This window comes from Callospermophilus lateralis, chromosome 6 (genome assembly GCF_048772815.1).
Source record: "Callospermophilus lateralis isolate mCalLat2 chromosome 6, mCalLat2.hap1, whole genome shotgun sequence".
NCBI lineage: Eukaryota > Metazoa > Chordata > Mammalia > Rodentia > Sciuridae > Callospermophilus > Callospermophilus lateralis.
In genome coordinates, this window is record NC_135310.1 from 141,550,778 (window position 1) to 141,573,042 (window position 22,265).

Consider the following 22,265-nt stretch of genomic DNA (forward strand, 5'->3'; position numbering starts at 1 on the left):
ATAATATCTGTATAATTATTTTGTTTATTTTTCCTACTTCTTTATAATCTTATTACATTTTATTAAAAACTGGGCATTTGAAAAATAGCCCCTCTCCCAGTCTTTGGAGACTGCAAGACCTTTGCTAGTTCATGGGACCATGAGCCCTTAAGATTAGTCCAGGATTTCCCAGGTCTTTTGTGGGCATGTTTCCTCTTTCTGGGTGTTTGTTTTAGCAACTTGGTTTGCTTTGGACAAATGGTCTTGATTTCCTCTGGGTGGTCGTTCAAATCCCAGTTTGGTTCTCAAAGCTTTTGCTTTGTTGATTTGTGTGTCTCATTCCTGAACGTAAGATTTGGACTGGTTCATACAGAGAACCGGGGGAAGTTCCTTCTGTTAGCTCCGTGATTCTCTTCTTTCACTCTTGAGCTCCCAAGGAGTTCTCTTCTTGGCCAGAAAGTTGTTTTTGTTTCCCTCAACTTCTGCTTAGTTGGCCATACCATGGTTACCATAGTTCCACTTCACAATGAGGTTCTGCCTTGGACGTAGCATTCTCATGCTCAGGAGAAAACTCAGCCAACTATTTACTTCCTACAATCTGGAAAGATCATCTCTATGCAGTGGCTTTTCTGTATTTTGATGCTTTTCACAATCCACCTACTTTTGCTTAATCTCAGTATCCTTAAGTAGTTATTTTCCATATTTTTCCCAGGTTTAGTTGTAATTAGTGGGCAGATAATAGTTAACACATACTGTCACAGTGGTATTGGAACTCAGCCTGGGTTTTTAATTTTTTCACTGGTATATGAAAACATAAAATTGTACATATTAATGGGATAACGTCATGTTTCATCACAATGAATATATTGTATAATGTTTACATAGGCTTAAACATACTTTATCTTTTTTCTGGGTTTTTGTCTGCATATCTGGTATTTACTGGGAGTTTACCTCAGAAAGTATGTTAGTTAGCTTTTCATCATTGTGACAGGGTACCTGAGAAAATGAACACAGAGAAGGAAAGATTTATTTGGGGTCACTGTTTCAGAGGTTTCAGTCTAAGGCTGACTGGTTCCACTGCTTCTGGGCTTGAAGCAAGGCATAAAGAATATCAAGGTGACGGGAGCATGTGGCAGAGGAGGTCGCTCATCTCATGGCACTCAGGAAGCAAAGAGACAGAAATGAGCCAAGGACAATACCTGCCTTTCTAGGCATGTCCCAAGTGACTTGCTTCCTTCAACCAAGCTCCACCTTGTGGAGTTTCGATCGCCTCCCGATAATGCCATCAAACTATCCATTAATGGATAAATCCACTGATGAGGTCAGAGTCCTCACAATCTAATCACATTCCCAATTTTAAGGTGACCCCATCTCTAAAAACTGCTATGTTGGGGACTAAGCCTTCCACACATCAGTCTTTGGGGGGCTTTCCAGATCCAAGCCATCTCTTCAATCTCTAGGTCTTAAGATCGCCAATTATAAAAGCAACAGTGCTTACCTCATGTTAGATTTCTGGCATTGTTTTTTTTTTTTTTTTTTGGTAGGGGGTGATTAAATATAATGATGAGCATTAAGCACAAGTAAGTGCCCAACAGACATAAATGGTTATTTCTAGTCATATATTTTCTATAGGACTGGACATTTTATGTATGATTAGTGGAACAAAAAAGAAAAATTAGAAATAAAAAGTTACAGGTTTGGTGGGTTATTTACCTGGAAGCTGATTCTGGAAGGAAAGGTCAAAAAGAAAAAAAAAAAGTATTTAAAAAAGCAAAATATTCCATGCCAATTTTGTAGCCCTTGGAACTGCATCTCCAGTCCTTGTCAGGTGTCTCTTATAAAATACCACATTGAACAAGAGTGAGGGCTCCACACAAATAAGGAGCACTGCTCTCCAATGAAACGACCCGTTTCTCCTCCATGCCTCTTTATTAAATTGGGGGAAAAAAAGAAACTAAGATTCTTATTTGTTTTCTAGTAACTTGCTCCTTGCATTTGCTCCCTTGCTAGATGGCTGAAAAAGGACATGCAACCCACCGAGGATCTCAAGTCAGTAATTCAAAGGATGTCAATGTTTGGCCCGATTCAGTCAGTCACTGCGTGTGGACGTCAAAGTGCTGTAGTGGTGTTCAAGAATGTAACTTCAGCGTGTAAAGCTGTGAACGCTTTCCAAAGCAGGATCCCAGGCACAATGTTCCACTGTTCCTGGCAGCATCGATTCATGTCGAAAGATGTAATCACGACTTTCTAGTTCCAATAACCTTCGTGAATTCTTAAAGCTTGTTTCATAAGTTTTTATTCATTAGGGCTGTAAGTAAAATATTCTCATCATAATTGACATATAGCACTGGAAAAAGGCCCAGTGAAGTTTATTTAGTTAAAATCAGCACTAACCGCATACCCTTCCTTTGATGGTCTTAACTCTTCTCTAAGTGGTCGTCACAGTTTTGATTTTCTGGATACAAAGTTCATGAGAGCATTCATGCATTCCTCTGACAGCCACCTTCCCTGGAGGACAGTGCACTCTTCAGCATTAACCACATGTAGCTTTTCCTTCTCGTTCCTTCTGATCAACTCCTTTGAAATCCTCAAGGACTGATAAAACAAAACCAACAGGAAGATTAAGAGTTCTTCTAACAGCAGTGGGATATTCAGTGATTCTGGTTCTTATTTCTCCCATGTTCACTTAACTAATCCTGTAAGACACATGTGTAATAATAAGACAGTGCTTCTCAACCTTTTATGTGCATATGAATCACCTTAGTACTTCTGGGACAGGTCTATGATTATATGTTTTCAGAAAGTTCCAGATGAATGCTAAAACTTCTGATTCCAGGATCACATTTTGAATAGCAAGAATAAAAGAGCAGTCAGTCATTAACTACCCCATATAAAAAAAAGTAACAATCTCCTTATTGTGAAACCTCTCTGGTTTTTCCATCTGAATTCCAAAGTAAAAGAACTCAGAAACTACTGCTTATATTCCCAAAGTTATCTCCACAAAGAATTGCTCCTCGGCCCTGTATCATAGGAACAAAATATCTATTTCATAAGTTATATAAAAATCAGTATTTCCAACATCATTAGTTATTTTTCTTAAAGATTTTTTTTGTAGTTGTAGATGGACATCATGCCTTTATTTTATTTGTTTATTTTTATGTGGTGCCAAGGATGGAAACCAGTGCCTCATACATGCTAGGCAAGACCTCTGCCACTGAGCTCCAGCTCCAGCACTAACAGTAATTATTTTTAACCTCAAATTTAGATGTGTTTAAAAATCAACTAAAGATAATGTCTTTTCTTTATGACCTATTCCCTTAAGGTTTACACATTTTTCCCCTGGGGAAATTATTTTCAAGGTTTCTACAAGTAAAAGGTGAAGACTTACATTTGTGGGGAGTTTTGCATATGCTTTCAGCCTGGTCCAAACTTCTTTCTGGAAAGTGCTTTCAGGAAAAACTTCTGTAACGAGGCCTCGAGCACATGCCTCTCCTGCTGTTAACTTCCTCCCAAAAATAAGCATCTCAGCTGCCTGAAATAAAAAGCAAAGTTAAGACACTACCTTAATAAAAACAAAATTTAAGTTAACTGCAGAACTGACTGCTTTCAGAAGGCAAAGATTTGTTCATGGCCTTTTAAAGTTGCTTATATTCTCAATGAGGGAGAAGCTGATGACCTCAATGGGGCAACAGTTGTAAACTGAGTGTGGAGACCACTGCAGGCTTCCACCTCTGCAAGGGCTAGACGGGCAACCATTTCTGTCCACCCAGGTCTGAAGAGGTAAGAACGGGCAAAGGCAGAAAGGACCTGAACCAAGGCAGCTGAGCTACTGCTTTATAAACTGTGATTACAAAAAAGGGTTAAATAACAACAACTCACAGTTATTGGGTCAAATGCTAGACATTTTCAAAATTCCATTACCTCGTGGTTTAGCTCTGATAAACCTGGTTTAGCTTTGACAGTTTTCTTTACCTATGTAGGCACTCAAATTATTCTACTTGACTTAAAGAAAGTAAAGATGACTCAAATTGCATTTCTTAAAAAAAAAATAAAAATAAAAAGCCCATGAGATGATTAAGTGGATGTCCTTTCTCTGTTTGCAATTTGTCTTCCAGAAAAGCAAACACTATTCCAAGTGCTCTAAGCCTTCAAGTTAGTTCTGCTCCACTTTCCAAACCTGTATAATGATTTGGGGTATATGGCAGCAAAATGAGATTAAAAGAAGAAATATTTTCATCAAAAACCTAGCAGCCAATGAACAGGCACAATCTCACCCCCGGCCTCTGAGATCAGGAAGCATGTTGGCTAAGCCTTTCCCTATGCTACGCTCTCCAGCTGTGTCACAATCCCTTGGAGTCATGTACCAAGCATGGGTAACTAGGTTTCCATAAACACAGGGAAAGACCTGAGCAGCCACTTGGGAGTGGCTTGGGAGTCTCTTAATATCTTTCAAAACAGGCTGACAGAAAGGCTGTTGCTATTGGGAGTGGCTTTGGAAACATTCATGAGGCCCCACATTTCCTAGTATTTCATATGACTCTGAAAGTGAAGATGCTGGTGTACCATGTTCAGTGGATGTGGCTCATCCATTTAGTAACTAAGTGGCCCTCAGCTGAGCAGACCTAGGGGGCTGGGCACAGTCCTTGTCCTCCCACTATGTCACAGCTGTGGAGAACAAGATCTTGTGCTGCTTGCAATGAGATAGCATCAGGCAACTGGCTGAAAGGAGTGACCCAGTTTGGGAAGTTGCAGAAAATTTCCAATTTTCTTTAAGACCAGACACTTCCTAAAGCTTGGTTCCTCCACTAGTAAAACCCTTAGAGTTGGAGGTCAAATAGTTTCTATCTCTTTGTACATATCAGTAAGGGAAAGAAGAGAGAGTATGGGGTTATATTTGGAAGAGGAATGAAACATTAAACATTACTTTTAAGCTTCCCAGAAGTTACCTTGGCGGGGCCCATTATCTTCGGAAAAGTGTAAGAGGCACATCCCTCTGGGCTTTGGCCAAGTTCACTAAATGGAGTGTGAAATGTTGCCTATTTGGGGAGGGTGAAGAAAAGAAAACCATTTTTAAAAAAATCACCATTTAATCATAATTTCAAAATGCTTAACAAAAAAATGTAGATTAGGATTATACAGTGTGAAATCCACTCTTTTCAAGTCTTTGTTCAATGACACAGTATATTTTTATCATGGCCTTTGGTGGTCAATGCCTTCCTTCTTGCCATCCCTGTGCAATCACTAATTGGCTTTCTGTCCCCGTAGTCTGGCTTTTCTAGCATGCTATATAAATGGAATCCTATGTTCCAAAGCCTTTGAGTCTCACTTCTGTCCCCTGGCCTAAAGCTTCTGGGAATCACCACACTGTTGCATATTAGCCTGCTTCTTGTTACTGTTGAGTAGAAATCCACTGTACGGATAACTTGTATAATATGCTTACCCATTTGCCATTGGAAATGCCACTGGTATTGTTTCCAGTTCTTTGTGCACAAAACTGTTCAGAAAAATATCAAGTTGTTTTGATATACACAATTTCTAATTGTCAATTACTCCTCAATGAAGCTGAAGAAAAATTAAATATTTTTCAGATAATTCCAACAAAATAAGGTTGTTGTGAAAAGGTAGCTCTGGGTAAACACGTTTTCAGTACTTGTTGGTGAATACCCACCAGTGTAATTGCTGGGCTGTGTGGAAAGTTACGCTGAACTTAAGAGAATAGCAGAGTCTGGACACTACTACCAGCCCCATTTGCTCCACCTCCTCACTATACTTTATTATTAAAAGTCCTTTTAATTTTAACCATATTCATGGGTGTGGAGCAGTCTCACCTTGTCCTGGTTTACATGTCGCTAATGATCAATGATGTTGAACATCTTTTCATGTACTTATATTAGTTATATTCACATCTTTGGTGAAGAACTGCTTACGTATTTTTCTTGGTGTTTTTAAAGTTAGACTCTTAACCTTCTTTTTATTGATTTATAAGTTGTCTTTTATATTCAGGTTATGAGTCTTACTGTAAATCTCATGCAAATAAGAATATTCTGGTGTGGATTATCTCTCCATTTTCTTTTTTTTTTTTTTAAGTTATTTTTTAGTTGTAGTTGGACACAACACAATACCTTTATTTTAATGTGGTGCTGAGCTTGAACCCAGGGCCTCACATGTGCTAGGTGAGCACTCTACCACTGAGCCACAACCCCAGCCCTCTCTCTCCATTTTCATAATGGGTGTTTCTCATATAGTTTCAAAAGTCATTTACTTTCTTTTCTGTGAAGGATTTTATCCTCTCTACTGCCCGTTTTTACATTAGGTTTGTAATCTATATAGATATACCTTAAAATATTAAGAGAGATTAGCCTCTTATGTGGGTTGAAAAATTGTTTCAATTTCCTCAGTCTTTCGTTTGTCTTGGTGACCTAAGAGTTTTCAATTCAACCCCCACCCCCGACTGGTATTAGATACTAAATCAATCTTGATATTGCTTTTTTGGAATACAATCATTTTTAATATTTTTCTAGATTTACTATTTTAAAGTATTAAGTATTAAAGTATTAAGTATTTTTCTGTATTCTTTTTTTTTTAAAAAAGAGAGAGAGAATTTTTTAATATTTATTTATTTTTTTTTTAGTTTTTGGCGGACACAACATCTTTGTTTGTATGTGGTGCTGAGGATTGAACCCGGGCCGCATGCATGCCAGGCGAGCACGCTACTGCTTGAGCCACATCCCCAACCCCCTTTTCTATATTCTTGATGACCAATAAATCTTTATGAAGGAGAATTAATTTATAACTGATAAGGTATAAAAGAATATTTAGATTTTATTTCCTATAGTCAAGCATGGTCTTTTTTAATGCATATTTCTCAGAAGATATAAATGTATAATGTATGCAACATATAAAGAAAAATATAAAAGAACATGTCCTTATTAATATCATTCATCTTTTTCTCCCCTCATAAAGAAGTATTATTCCAAGAATAAGTGAGGCCGGGTACAGTGGTACAGGCCTATAATCTTAGTGATTTGGGAGGCTGAGGCAGGAGGATCACCAGTCCGAGGCCAGCCTAAGCAACTTAGAGAGGCCCCAGGCAACTCAGCAAGACCCTGTCTCTAAATACAATGTTAAAAAAGGCTGGGGATGTGGCTCAGTGGTTAAGCGCCCCTGGTTCAATCTCTGGTACAAAAAAGAAAAAACAGCGAGATGACACAGACTAAGGAATATCACCTGAGAACTGAATGAAAATACCAACTAGACCTAGGGGGCCACAGACACATACAAACAAACTGAGGATCAGCAGCAATCAGAATGCTTATTTGATAAAGCAGCAGACATAGTTAGGGTGTGAACTCTGGCATCAGACGGCTTGGTGCCTTTGGGATAGTTCCTTCTCCTTTCTGTGCCAGTTTCCCATCTGTAAAACGGTATGAAAGTAACTATCTCACCAGGCTGTTGGTGGAATATGTGAACGTGTGCGTGTGTGATGTGCACTAACAGAGTGCCTAGTACACAGTGAGCACTCAGATCCTTACTATTATGACATGACTTCTCCCTGTGCATTGACTCATTTGCTAACAGAAAAGCTACCAAGCATTATTCACCACAGCTCATAAGGAAACATGGCTAGAGTGAACTAATCACTATCTGACTATGTGGGTTAAATATGGGCCCATGATTTAATGTGGTATTTATTCATGAAGCCAATGATGATAAATCCTAAGGAATTCCTTCAGTAGTGAAAAATCAGATGTCTCTCACAAGGTGGCAGATGAGAAAATTTTACCAGCATATAAACAAAGTCATTTGAAGAATCTGACAACGCTAGAGTCATTATCAGTTCTACAGTAAATATCCTAGGGTCAAAGTTCTGAGATAAATGTCATTGTGTCTTTCTTACAATGATGAAAACTGGAAACGGACTGTGGCTCCAGCAGTCAGGGACTGGTTACATTAGGGTAGTTATATAAACCAAACACTAGCACTGTTTATCTCCGAGAGGTAAAATTAAAGACTACTTAAAAAAAGACTGTGTATATGCAAGGTGCATATGACATGCTATAATAAAATACATATGTAGTGAAATAGTTGCTACTGTGAGCAAATTAACAATCTATCACCCTCACCTTTATCCCACCCCGACACATACATAACAGCAGGTATAATTTACTCAATTAGCAAAGATCTTGATTACAATATGTTATTATTAACTATGGTCCTTATGTACATGGGGTCTTTTGATCCTACATATTTCCTACTCTGTATTCTTTGACCTATACTTTCCCATTTTCTGTCCCTGTGGAATTTTGAAAAATTTAGAAAAGTACGTACATACACACACACACACACACACACACACACACACACACATTTTTTTGGTACCAGGGATTGAACCCAGGGGCACTTAACCATCAAGCCATATTCCCAGTCCATTTTTATATTTTATTTTGAGCCAGGGTCTCACTAAGTTGCTTAGAGCCTTGCTAAGCTGTTGAGGCTGACTTCAAACTTTGATCGTGCTGTCTCAGCCACCTGAGTTGCTGAGATTACAGACTTGTGCCATCACATGCAGCTGCATGGAGTGATTTTTAACTTAACATTTTTCTTTCTACTTTTCTATATTTTTCAAAATCTTATTTTCCACTATGATAGAAACAAACTCTGGTAAGTACAAAAACTAAAATATTTAATTCAGTGGTGAACATATGGCTATACTTTTAAAAAAAATTTTTTTCAGTTGCAAAAGGACACAATACTTTTATTTTGTTTCTTTATTTTTATGTGGTGCTGAGGATCGAACCCAGAGTCTCACACATGCAAGGCAAATGCTCTACCCCTAAGCCAAAACCCCAGCCCTGGCTATACTGTGTTTTGGGGAAGGAATTTCTCAGAGATTCAGTTCTCTTATAAGAAAACCAAAGTATAGAGTATGTAATAACAACAATAATGAGCACATATAATAATCATCATTCTTATTCTAAAATTCTAAATACTAGGATTCATTTAGGGATCAAATAGTCAACTTGCACAACCTGAAATGATGCCATTTGCTTTTTGAAAACCAGCTTTTAAGTATATCCTTAGTCTTTCAGAGTAATATGAAAATGGAATGTTGAATAACTACTTTATCATTTGATCAGACTACAGAACCATCAGCACTGGACACTGTCAACCATAATACTGGTGTTTAGCAAAATTCAAGTTAATAATGAAGGAAAAATAAAATCTATCCAATTGAGCTAATTTTTTGGAGACCAATCTAAATACAGTCCATCCTACAACAGCCATGTGTAACCAGCTACTACCAACAATGATCAAACGATCCGGAGGATCTCACTTTATTCCAGTGGCCTGGGCTCTATGTTTCTGGGAGCTGACTTACTTTGTCGGATGCATACACGACATCAAATAGCCCGAGAAGGGTGACCACGATTCCCACAGCTGGGCCATTTACCACTGCGACCAGAGGCTTAGGAAAATCTATAAAAGCATCTACAAAATCCCTATGAAAAAGGAAACAGAAAAGCATTAAATGTTCCAAGCGGGCAAGGAAGTTTGAATCTGAGAATAAATTTGAGACCCTGGCTCAAAACAAAACATACACCAGCCAGCAGTGCTCCCTGCCTGGCCACTTCCCTGGTCTTCCCCCGAGGGTCACTAAGGACACCCCCCTGTATGGCTCCTGATGGAAGCTCAGCAGCGAATCCTACAGGCCAAACCTCGTTCAGATCCTGTTCCATGGGCAGTGAGTTCAGAGATCACAACAGGTGACTGAGCACAGGCTGTGCTATCCGGCATGGTGGGACTCAGACTCAGTGGGACAGAGGGCAGGAAGAGCAAAGCTCTCACGGAGGTCTTCTGTGTCTTTCAAGACTACTTCAGTCTCCTGTCACCAGCACTCGTGGAAATCACCCACTGCCCTGACCTGAGGGGAATGCGCTAAGTTCCCCTGCCTTCTAGTCAAACTCAAATAAAGTGGCCGGATGGACAGGGGACAGAAGTCAAGGTGACAGAATGAATGCCCACCTACTGACAGAGACTTGGAGAAATAAGCCTGTTCAAAGTCACAGTTAACTGTATCAGCAGACAAGTAGGCATTTCACTTTTGCTCAAGTAAATACCACTTCGATATATAAAAATGAACCCCAGGGGGCTGGGCTATAGCTCAGTGGTTGAACGTTTGCCTTGTACGTGTGAGGCACTGGGTTCAATCCTTGGCATCACATAAAAAAAATTATAAATAAAGATATAAATATAAAAATGAACTCCATGATCAGACAAATGTCACTCTTACCTTAGTAAAATGCTACCATTTTTAGCTGTCTCCTCTATTGAAGTGGGGGCAACATCTGTGAAGTTAGTCAGATCATTCCCACTACTGTAATAATCACCATTTCCTATAAACAAGAAAACCAACCACCATCATTTATGTATGCATTCGCTCTGTAACACCCAAGAATCTACTATGTGCCAGGCTTTAGGTGCTAGGCATTGAAAATACACTGGTGAACCAGCTATGGTTCTTGTCCTAATTTACTGACCAGCAAATTAGGTGGACATTGGTTTTAAAACACAATAATAAGTTAGGCACAGAGGTGCAAGCCTGTAATCTCAGCAGCTTGGGAGGCTGAGGTAGGAGGATCTCAAGTTTGAGGTCAGTTTGGTCAAGTTAGTGAGATATCCTGTCTTGAAATAAAAAATGACAAGGACTAGGGTATAGCTCAGTGGTAAAGGGCCCCTGGGTTTAATTCCCAATAATGGCAAAACCAAAACCACTCCCCACAAATGGAGAGAAGGTATCTAAGAGACAAAAGAGGTGTCTGATGATATGAATAAGGATTGTGAGTTTGGTCTAGTCAGGGAGTTAATGGAGGGACTTCCCTAAAAAAAGGGAAAATTGAATTGAGATCTGGAGGAGTGGCAAGGCTAGATAGGGAGAGAATAGGAAATAAATTCACACAGAGGGAACTAATGTGCTGAGGGTCTACACAGGGGTGTACCCCATGTGTACAATGGGCTGGAAAAAAAAAACATGGCTGATGTAGAAATAGCCAGGGGAAGAAGACAGAGAATGAAGATGAGTAGGACAAGACTGTTGGGCTTTCTAAATCCTACTAAGAAGTCCTTTTTTATTTTAAGATACATTGAAGATGTGTGTGTGTGCCTGAGTGTGTATTTTTTTTTGTACAGGGGATTGAATCCAGGGGCTTCACCACTGAGTCACATGCCCAGCCCTTTTAATTTCTTATTTTGAGACAGGGTTTAAGTTGCTAAGTCTGGCCTTGAACTTGTGATCCTCCTGCCTCAGACTCCCAAGTTACTGGGATTACAAGTGTACATTACCACACTAGTATTAGTATAATCTACATACAATAAAATGATCAGTTCTTAAATGTTCAGTTTAATGAGTTCTGATCACTGTATTTACCTGCATGATCACCATCCAAAACAAGATACAGTGATCCCCACTCCTTATCCTCCAAGATGTTCCACAGATACCTCAAACCTTGCAATAGAACCAAACTAGTATATAATATTTTGTTCCTCAGTCAGCCCTCCATATCTGTGGGTTTCACATCTGTGGATTCACCAACAGAAAATATTTGGAAAAAAATGCCTAGGAACTGAACACGTACCAACTCTTTTTCCTTAATATATAGTATGACAATTATGTCAGCACTGACATTTTATTAGGCACTATAAATAATCAAGTGATAATTTAAAGTTTACAGGCAGATGTGTATACGTTCTATGCATATAATGTGCCATTTCATATAAGGAACTTAAGCATCTGCAGATTTTGGTATTACTTGGGGTATACCATCATTCCAGAATGTTCCCAGGGGCTTTTCTGTAGTTACATTATCCCACCTGCCTCAAGGCAGTCACTTTAGGACATCAACCACTTTAGACTAGAACTTTTGTCTATTGCAAACCTTTCTATAAAGTGAATGATACAATATGTACTCTTGTAATTGGCTTATTTTGCTGAAATATGCTTTAAAGACTCATCCATGTTCTTGTGTCTGTTATGTGTTACTTTTTATTGCCGAGTAGCATTCCATTACATGAATAGTCAACGATTTATTTATCCAGCTGGTTTAAGACATCTTTTGCTTTGGCTACTGTGAATCAGGCCATCATGATGGTTCTTGTTCAAGCCATGTTAGGATACATGCTTATCCTCGAATTATTAAGGAGTGGGTAGCCCATGTCTATTATATGGTTATATATTTATAAATTAAAGCATTGCAATACTGGAAAACATCTTCACACTTTTTCACTTAATTTCCTATTTAGTGGAAAACTCTCCAAAATAGAAATTCAATTAAGAAGTTCAAGAAAATGTCTTACCTGTAATAACAGTTATGGCTGAGTTATCCGTGCTTGCAGCTTTAAGTGCATGAATAATTTCTTTATACATCTATGTGAAGGGGAAGATGAGGAAAAGAACACTGAAAATAAGAACTATCAGTCAATGGACTCACTCTGTACAAGTCTGCTCTCACCAAACCTTTATATTGATTATATTTTAACAGTCAAAAAATGGACCAATATGCCAGGCATGGTGCCGCATCCCTGTAATCCCAGTGGCTCGGGAGGCTGAGGCAGGGGGATCATAAGTTCAAAGCCAGCCTCAGCAACAGCAAGGTGCTAAGCAACTCAGTGAGACCCTGTCTCTTAAATTAAAAAATATAAAAAAGGGCTGGGGATGTGGCTTAGTGGTTGAGTGCCCTGAGTTCAATCCCTGGTACCTGCTCCCCCACTCCAAAAAAAGTGGACCACGATACCTAAAAAGGATTTTCATTTGTTTTGTAATTATTTGATGCATATAATATACCAGGCACTTTGATAAATGCAGAGGAGCTAAAACCACTTTGTTTTTAAAGTGAGCAAAAAGGATGCAGACCTTAAGCTTTTAGAATTAATACAGGAGATTACTGTGCTCAAATGGAGCCACGGGTCTAAAGCATGAAGCAGCATGAAGCTCATGGGAGGTGCTGAGGTTTGTTGAGGATGGGTGACGCAGGAGATGGTCAGAGAAAACTTTCCACAAAGCAATATCCTACTGTGACCTCAAGAAAGAATAGGTGTCCTGGACAGTCTGGGAAGTGGTAAAGAATGCCACAGGCTGAGATGTCCAACCACTGTAATAGTATTCAAGGACAATGCCCTCTAAATTTTAAATCAGCAACACATCTGAAAATCTTGGACATGTTGCTATTGCTATTAATGCATTTAAAATAGGTACAGGGGGCTGGGGTTGTGGCTCAGTGGCAGAGCACTTGCCTAGCATTTGTGAGGCACTGGGTTTGATCCTCAGCACCATATGCAAGTAAAATTTTAAAAAAATAAAGGTACATCAACAACTAAAAAATATTAACAAAAATAAAGTAGGTGCAGTCTCTATCGTAGATGACATTTCCATGTGGGAAAGAATGATGAAGAGGGCTGATATTTATGGATATAATAACACTGGAAAAAGTTAAGGTATAGACTTTACATAATGCATGAACAAAGTTGTAGTCATTCACTGAGGGAGGGAACAAGAAATAATTCCTTTACTATAGTAATGACATAAGCCAGATTTAGAATAAGTATAACTTTAGATTTTCTTGCTGTTTAGCTATGTGAACTTAAGTGTCTTCTTGTCTATTTTATTGTTAAATAACGGTAGTAGGCTTCTTGTGAAAAATACAGCTCTGTGCAGAAAGTGCTGACCTTTATTAGGCACCTGGGAGACTAGCTATTAGTGTCAGGGTTACATAGAAACGAGTTAGGGTAAATGGAAATACAATTTTGAAAATTAAGTGCCTTATCAACTATATGACAATTATGAAATGCTTACTTAAGAATATTTCAGATCGGTATGTTCTCTGTTCCACACTGCAGAAACACAATCGTTATAATCCCACTGAGCACTGGATAAATTCCCTATAATTTATTTCATGGGGGAATGGGCTGAAGTCCTTATTTTGATATCTTTCTAGTTCAGGGACAAATTCAAAATTGTCCTGGTAGAGCACAGTCAGACACTTTTGGGGGACAGTTTATACTAATCTCAGAGTGCCTCTCTGCATATTCTCTTGTATCAACACATATTTCATTTATATTAACTTAACTGATTTGTGCTTCTATTTATAGGAAAATCTCAGTGCCCTTTGGATACATTGCTCTGACCCAAAACTCACAAATCCTCAACAAAACATGGCCAATCCGAAGAAAACAGTGGCCACTATTAATGATCTTGAACAAACCAAACCAGAGACATTTTTAAAATAGAAATAATGTTGAAGCTCAACAGTTTCTTTTTCTTTTCTTTCTTTTTTTTTTGAGTGGAACAAAGAAAAGAAGAGGAAAAGAAAAACAGGACACACTCGCAGGGCAGGGAACATTACCGAAGTGGTGATGGCGTTTTTTTTGGTGGGCCGGTTAAACATGATCTTTGTGATGCCATCTTGAGAGGTCACTATGATGTTTTCAGATCCCGGTTGTTTCTCGTTGGCTGCTGCAGGCTTCACTTGGCTAGAAGACTCAGACGAAGGACTCAAACTGGACACCAAATCCACATAGTTCTGCCTAGCAGTTTCCTGAAGAGTAGATGACAAAGAGGTTCAGCTGACAGTCAATGAATAAGCACTTTGAGAAACATAATATGGTAACGATTAGCAGACTGCGATAAATAAAAGAGTTCAAAGGCTCTGTTGATGATGGCTTGGTGAGAAGCACCAAGCTTCTTTAGATGTCTAGCAAAGAAAATAAAAGGCAACTGGGTGTGGTGGCACATGTCTGTAACCTCAGTGGCTTGGGAGGCTGAGGCAGGAGGATCATAAGTTCAAGGCCAGCCTCAGCAACTTATTGAGGTCCTAAGCAATTTGTGAGACCCTGTCTTAAAAAACAAACAAAAACAAATACAGAGTATAACAAGTAAATTCACCTTGGGCAGGCTGCCAAGGGAATTCCATGCATCCCATTTGGCTTTATTGATGAAGTCCAACATGCTCGGTTTGGGTGTGTTACAAGGTCCTTCAGTGGCCTATGAAGAGGAGAGGGGTGATTAATGGCCAAATTTCCATGAAAATTGGAGCCCTAAATATTTAAGATCCATAAAATCCACAGATAGCATGAATGTCTCCCCCCATATAAATATAAAATATATATTTTATATAGAATCACCTCAACTCTCCTTTCACCCTTTTTTTTTTTTTTTTTTTTTTTTTTTAACATTGTTGCTGAAAACACACACAAAAAAAGACTGGAGAGAGAAGAGGTGCTATTGGATCAGTCTCTAAAATAAGTTATAACTACCTGCTTATGGAAATAATGCAAGAGAAAGGCTCTAGGAAAGTGCTATCTGAAAAATTCTAATAGTCCCTTGCTTTTACACTGATGATCATATATTTCACAAAAACATTCAAGCCAACCATTTTCAAAAGAACTAGCCAACAAACATTTGGAAACCCACACTACATTCTGAAAGTCCATCTATAGGAGCAAAAACCACACTGCTTGGGTGGCAGATTTCTGGTAACTGGACAACAGAATTGTAGCTGGTGGAGGGAGGGGTGTGGGCTGTCAGAACCACCAGCTCTCAGGAAACTTCACTGAAAGACATATCAGTGAAAAGCAAAGAGCAATTATAGTTTATTTACTTGAGGTTAGGTGGAGTGGGTGTCTTGAGATAAATAAAACATCCTGTTCAGCTACTTCTTAGAAATTGCAATTTAAAATTCCATGTAAAAATTTCTAAATTTTGTAATACAGTAAAAGAGGAAAAGGGAGTAAAGGATGATGACTGAGTCATCCTGCAAGTGAGGGAACAGAATCCATAAGATAAGGGTTTGACCTTATTGGCTGACCACTCTCACTTCTGACACCAGTTTTTGAGGTATGGGGGGCGGGTATTCCCAAGACTACCCTCAGGTTCAATAATTCACTAGAAAAAGTCACAGAACCCACTGCAAGCTGTTATACTCACGGTGACGGTTTTTTACAGAAAAGGATACAGATTAAAATCAGTCAAGGGAAAAAGCACACAGGCCAGAGCTCATAGCAGAAGCAAATGTGGCAATTCTGTTGTCCTCTCCCCAGGGAGTCGGGACAGTGTAACTCAGAATCTATGTGTGACAATATTCACAGTCTTGCCAACCAGAGAAGCTCATTTCGGCTTTTATGTCCAGAGTTTTTACCAGGTCTGTATCATGCAAGCATCATCAGAGAAACTGAAGCCCCTCCCGGTACTGTTTCTACCTGGTGAGGCCCTACCACAATGTGAGACTGTCCAGGCACACAAAGGCATGCCAATCGAGAATATATAGTTCAAGGGTTTAGAGATTATCTTCCCAAATCGGAGGGGGCAAAACCTTGTGTGGCAAAGTTCATGCCAATCATCTAACAGAAAAAAAACACAGGAGACCAGAGTGGCAGACGTGCCAGGGAAGTCTTTGGCATTATACCTTCAAAGTTTTGGTTTTTTCAATTTGCTATAAAAAATTTCAAACACAAACCAAAGTATGATATTAAAACGAGTCCCTAATACTCCACTGCTCAAATTGAACAATTTTCAAATTTTTCCTTGCTTCATCTATTTTCTTTCTTTTTGGCTATTTTTAATGAATCCCAAACATCAGGCTACCTCACCCCTCCACATTGAGTATACATTTCTTAAAAAACAGTTACATTTTCTTAGATAACCATGACATCATTAACAATAAATCCTGTATAGTTTCTAAAACTGGGTCCATACTCAAATCTCCCCAACTGTCTCAAAATAACTTTTCAGTTGATTTATTCTAATCAGGAGTCAAATAAGGTTTACACATTTGAATGTTATATTTTTAAAATCTCTTATGCTTTGGAGTGACCCTGAGGTATTACGTTATGCCCTACTAGTATTTCAAGTCCCAAAACACACACACACACACACACACACAAACAGCCCATCTATACTCTTCAGACAAAAGGCAACCATACACTCAAAATATTAAATTGCATTTTAGTAGACCTACAGCAAATGTATTTAAGGAGTCATTTGCTCAAAATGTCTCTAAATAATGTCAGACTTTAGGCATTTACCTGCTTATACAGGGCATAGAGTTTTAGCTTCACTTCATTTCCTGGATCCTTCTTCAAGAGTTTCAATTGATTCCTTGCATTTTCAAAGTCCTTCTCACTGGCTCTCATTGCTGTTCTGCTCATGTGCAGCTGAACTACTGGAAAGCGAAGGACCTGCAGAAGACTACAAATAGCCTGATTCTATTTATTTCCAGTCATATTTCAGCAGCCTTATATCTTACTGTTCTTACCACATACACATGCCAAAATGCTATGTAAATATTTTCTTTATACTTGTCCCAGGAAGAGAAACCAACATAGAAGCTAATCGTAGTAATTTTAAGATCATGGAGTTTTGTTTTTTTTTGGGGGGGGGGGTGATGCTGGGTGTTGTACTCAGGGGCACTCGACCACTGAGACACATCCCCAGCCCATAATTTTAAAATAATGGAAAAAAAATCTGCAATTCAGCGAGGCATTTGTATGCAATTCAAAACCACCAGCAGGAAAGTTTGTCCATGTAAATTTTGTTACAGACAAGAAATAAATAAAATACACTCAAGACAGAAGCCAGCAGAACAAGGGATTAGGATGCACAGAACTTAGTGGTGAGTCCTAAGGTCCTGAAACAGCCTCTGCACTCACTGATTAGTCATATGTAACTATTATCAGGTCAATTCTAGGCGACAAAACACTTGTCCCAACATACACACAGTGGAAGGACGAAGACACAAGAAATGTCCAAAAGGACAGATGAAGAGTTGGCATTCCACACACCTCTTCTCAGGAAGGTAGGAAGGAATCTACCTGTGCAGGAAAGTAGTTAGTGAAGCAGGCTCAGCAAGTGTACTCCATCCTCACAGTCAGGATACAAGACAGACAGGCGCAGAGCAGAAACAGCAAGCAAGGCAGGGGGTTAGGTTTTTAAGCACCCAAGTGAGATGGTGAACTTCAAAGCACAGTACTGAGGCCAGAAGCAAAAAATTGGACGTTCACAATGATGACCCTGAATAATAAAGTTAAGGGCATTAAAAATAATTAAAATAATAGATACAAATAAAGCCCAAACCTAGCAATCATCATCACCTTCTTTGCATTTATGTTACTTGCAAATGGTACAATGACCTCAAGGTTTAAATCCTGGGATATCAGGAATTCTGTAAAATCCGCTTACAATAATTCTCCCCACCCCCCACAAAAAAGTGTGTGTGTGTGTGGGGGGGGGGAGCTCAATTTTACCTGAATTTGGCACGGGGAAAATTTCAAGTAGAAAATAAAGAACAATTTAAAATGTCTTCAATGGGCTTAAATATGCAACTTCCCATCAAATGTGGTGTCAACTTAGCTATTTTAAAATGAAGCCTGGGTCTTAAAAACATATTGCAAAATTACGACCATTTAAGATAATAAAATCGCTCATAATTCCACCACTTCAAAGCAATCACCAAGTTCCAGGTTTTGTTTCGTACACAGATTCTTTTTGGGTGGTTTACAGTCAGGACATGTAACATTACTTGTTTGACTTAACATTATAACTCGTGTGTTCTCCAAAAGAAGCAGAGTTTCCAGCCCACTTTGGTGACAAGGGCTTTTCTACAGCGCTTGGCAAACAAGCAAACCCGTGTTTAATCGCTCTACTCAGTTTATCAAAAGACACTGTGCACCCTAGAAGTTCCCAGGGTGAGCTGGCAGGCCCGGGCAGTACCCGAGCAGCGGGGGCGGCTCTCCCACCGGGAGCCAGTTTCGGATGCGCGCGTGCGCAAGGCGCGGAAGCGGGCGGAGGCCTGGGGGACCCTCCAAAGAGGGGTCCTCCGAAGCCCCCGGCCTCCAGAGGATGCATCCTGACTCTCCTGGGCCCAGCGGAGGAGGAGGAAGGCACGCTGTGAAGGTCACCCTCTCGTTCGAAAACCACGAAGGCAAAACCCTGCAGCTGCCCAGACCAGATAACAGCGCGGCTCCCGCGACACTGGCGGGAGGCAACCCCGCAAGGGCAGCGGTGTCCGGCAGGCGACTTTGGGCCCGGCGGCCGAGGCGTCAACCTTACCTCGGACTCCAGCTGCGGGTCAGCCTCCCTGCCATGGTGGCTATCGCGAGCCCCGGCGAGGACGCAACGGGACGGGACGGGACGGGGGCGGAGTCAGGATGTAGCACGCGACTTGGGCGGGGCCAAGGCTGGGGGCGTGGTCCGGGTTTGGGGCGGGGCCGAGGCGCGGGAAAGCTGCCAGGAAAGGAGGGACCGCGGGGCGCACCGGTAGGACTGGCTACCTGTGCAGCTGGAGGATCCCCGGCGCGTGACAGAGGCGCCCCTGGGCACTGGGCGAGGGTGCTCAGGCCGGGGAGGCGTGAATGGGTGCAGCGCGCGCTGTCCCCGGGCGCCCTAGCGCTCGGGAGAAGAGGACGTTGTCTACCGAACACCCGACCCTGCGAACGCTGCGACCGCCAGGGCACCGGGCGCCCTACTAGGGTTCAGTCCGAGTGTCCTGCGGAGACTGGCAAGGAGGGGCCACTTCCCCCTGTGGTCCAGCCATGAGCTCTGATGGGCAGTCCCAGCCTTAGATACAGGCAGTGGGGGTCACAGTTGAGGGGTTAAAAATAACCTCGTTATTCACCCTCAAGCAGGAGAGATTTACAGACCTGGAATGTTGCCTGAGGATCAGGAGTGGCCTCTGAAATATTTTATTTTTATTTTTATTTTTTTAAATATTTTAATATTTATTTTTTAGTTTTCCGCGGATACAACATCTTTGTTTGTATGTGGTGCTGAGGATCCAACGGGGCCGCAAACACGCCAGGCGAGCGCGCTACTGCTTGAGCCACATCCCCAGCCCCCTCTGAAATATTTTAAATCAACATTTTCATGTCAAATCTGTGCCTATTTTTGAGTTCTGCCGAAGGTCTTACAAAGTATTATCTTTGGGGAAGAATTAAAAAAAAAAATCACGAGTACCCTTTAAATCTGGTGCTCAAGCTATGGGATCCAAGTAAGACTGGTGTTTGATTGTTTGTTTTTAAGATTTTTGTAGCTGACACATGTGAACTGCCAGCTGATTGCGATTTTTTTTCAACAATCCTGAAAAGTAAAATGATATCGCTTTGTTGTGCTGATGTGGATATTGAGATCCAGAAGAATTAACTCGTTGAGGACTTACCCAAAGACCTGAGGGTTGCAAGTGAGCAGAGTCCTATCTTTAACTTATGATTCCAGGTCGATGGCCCTATAGTTTCATCAGGCAGATGTGAGTAATAGTGTAAGTGGGGACAAGATTGGAAGCCAGGTAGAAAAATCTGGGCTTATTCTAAACTTTCTTTCGGATTGGATAAAGTGGTAGTTGGTTGTTTGAGCTGAGTCTCTCAAAGATCCTGACTTATACCAGTCTGAAGTGACCCTGGTAGGTCAGGAAAATGCTCTCAGGAAATTGCAGATACTGGGAGAGCTGCATCTTGTGGAAACATTGTAAAAGTGTCTTGCTGATAAGCATTTTGGAGTTAAAACTTTGCACTGTCTTAGTGAACTCTTCTCAGGCCTATTTTTACCATGTTTTCATATAGAAATGTAGTATGTAGGAAGTTAGCTTTTTATCAAACTATAACTTAAAAAATAGAGTTCATCAAAGATTTATAAGATGGTAAAGAAAAATTTGGAAGATCTGTTTATATATTCAATGTAAAAAAGAACATTTGAATAGATTGCAAAATTAGATACAAACCTGATTAATAGCCACAGATCAATAAAACCATAACCTGTGGAGCAGTTTTTTCTTGTTTGACACATCATTTGCACCTTCGCCCACTGTCATTTACTAAAGCTTCATTTTATCTCAGTATTTGAGGGACGGGAGATGGTTGAGATGATAAATATTCCTGGCAGAGGGTCACATTGGAACCACCTTTGGTCTACCAAACTCTTACCTGGAGTCCATGCTAAGCCATATTAACATGCTGCCATGGCTGGGGTTAGTAGGGAGCAGTTCTCAGTGTGAAGGACCCATTTTGAGTTGGGTAGTGCTCCATGCTAAGGAGCTTGGATTCTGCGTTGAGAGCAGTAGAGAGCCACTGAAGAAACAACTTGCATACCTGGCTACACAGTGTTCAGTACAACCATAGGCTCCCAGTACATTCTCAGAGTATATAATGCTTCTGGATATATGAATAAGAACTATAGGGGCTGAGGTTGTGGCTCAGTGGCAGAGTGCTCACCTAGCATGCATGAGGCACTGGGTTCAATCCTTAGCAACACATAAAAGTAAAATAAAGATATATATCTTTATTTTACTTTTATGTGTTAAAAATAAAATAAAGATATATATATATATATATATATATATATATATATATATATATATATATATATTAGCAACACATAAAAATAAAATAAAGATATAAAGATATATATGTGAACTACAGTAGCTCAGTCAAGACCTCATCCAAAACTCTAATCTCCATTCTGATATATGTTAAGTTCTCCTGGCTTTTGTGAAGATCTTGGAAAAGGGAATGTATAGTTTGTTAGATCCTACCTTCTATTGTCTATAATTTACGCAGTTTGTGATATTTTATTATAGCAACATAAAATGGACTAAGACACACACTCATGATTCTCTGATCTTCCCCCATGACTGAAAATGTCATCATGGGTCCCCTTTGCCTTTTGAACAAAGACAAATGTCTTAGCCTGGTATATAAGGCCCCCAAGATTAGACCCTTGCCTACCTGCCTAGTCATCTCTCTTCAACCCCATGTGTGCACTTTCTATTTCAGATGAATCTGGGTAGCTCAGTTTCTGAGTCTCCAGGTTGCCGTATTTTCTCAGTGTGTCCGCTAGCTGATCCAGGAAGTCTCTGAACCGCCCTCTGGCTACATTCTTTCCCTCTGAGATCCTACAGTCTTGCCAGGCTTGTCTCCAGGCTTGTCTTTCTCCAAGCACCTGTGTCACTATTTTATTTCTGATTAGCAATTTGTCTCACTCCTCACCCCAGGGCACACCCTGGGAGGACTTCTACCCTATGTTAAGCTCCATTTCTTGTCTCTTGACAACACACTTGACATTGAAAATTTCTGTCTAGCTTATGTCTCCACATGTGATGATAGCTTCTGGGCCAAGTGCTATGTTTTTATTAAGCTGTCGGGAAATGTTAACATGAGTGTTCTGGTATTTTGAAGTTTTTCTTTTTCAGTGAGTAGTAGCTGGAAGCGAAGAATTTGACAGGTTCCTGTGTTGAATTGAATAAAGATAA

General features: G+C 40.1%; 2 protein-coding genes across 4 annotated transcripts in view; one reads left to right on the forward strand and one right to left on the reverse strand.

Moving 5' to 3' along the window:
* The window catches only part of LOC143402204 (testis expressed protein 56-like), a 32,870-nt gene extending 30,255 nt beyond the window's left edge, over window positions 1–2,615 (forward strand). The window contains exon 3 of the mRNA XM_076859607.1: window positions 1,990–2,615. Within this exon, the coding sequence (XP_076715722.1) occupies window positions 1,990–2,230 (241 nt within the window). The 3' untranslated portion in view covers window positions 2,231–2,615. The remainder of the gene's footprint in view (window positions 1–1,989) is intronic.
* Eci2 (enoyl-CoA delta isomerase 2) lies at window positions 2,260–19,181 on the reverse strand. 3 transcript variants are annotated; one of them, XM_076859146.1, is made up of 10 exons: window positions 19,076–19,181; window positions 17,053–17,215; window positions 14,915–15,013; window positions 14,376–14,567; window positions 12,331–12,400; window positions 10,271–10,373; window positions 9,359–9,479; window positions 4,926–5,015; window positions 3,368–3,511; window positions 2,260–2,574 (listed from the first exon to the last, which is right to left on the reverse strand). In XM_076859146.1, exons 1-10 carry the CDS (start codon window positions 19,108–19,110, stop codon window positions 2,419–2,421), a joined length of 1,173 nt encoding a protein of 390 aa, XP_076715261.1. In that variant the 5' UTR covers window positions 19,111–19,181; the 3' UTR covers window positions 2,260–2,418. The 3 variants fall into 3 exon arrangements, with proteins under 3 accessions (XP_076715261.1, XP_076715262.1, XP_076715263.1); XM_076859147.1 differs by having other exon boundaries at window positions 17,053–17,205; window positions 19,076–19,157; XM_076859148.1 differs by having other exon boundaries at window positions 17,053–17,226; window positions 19,076–19,134.
* Window positions 19,182–22,265: the final 3,084 nt, after the last annotated feature.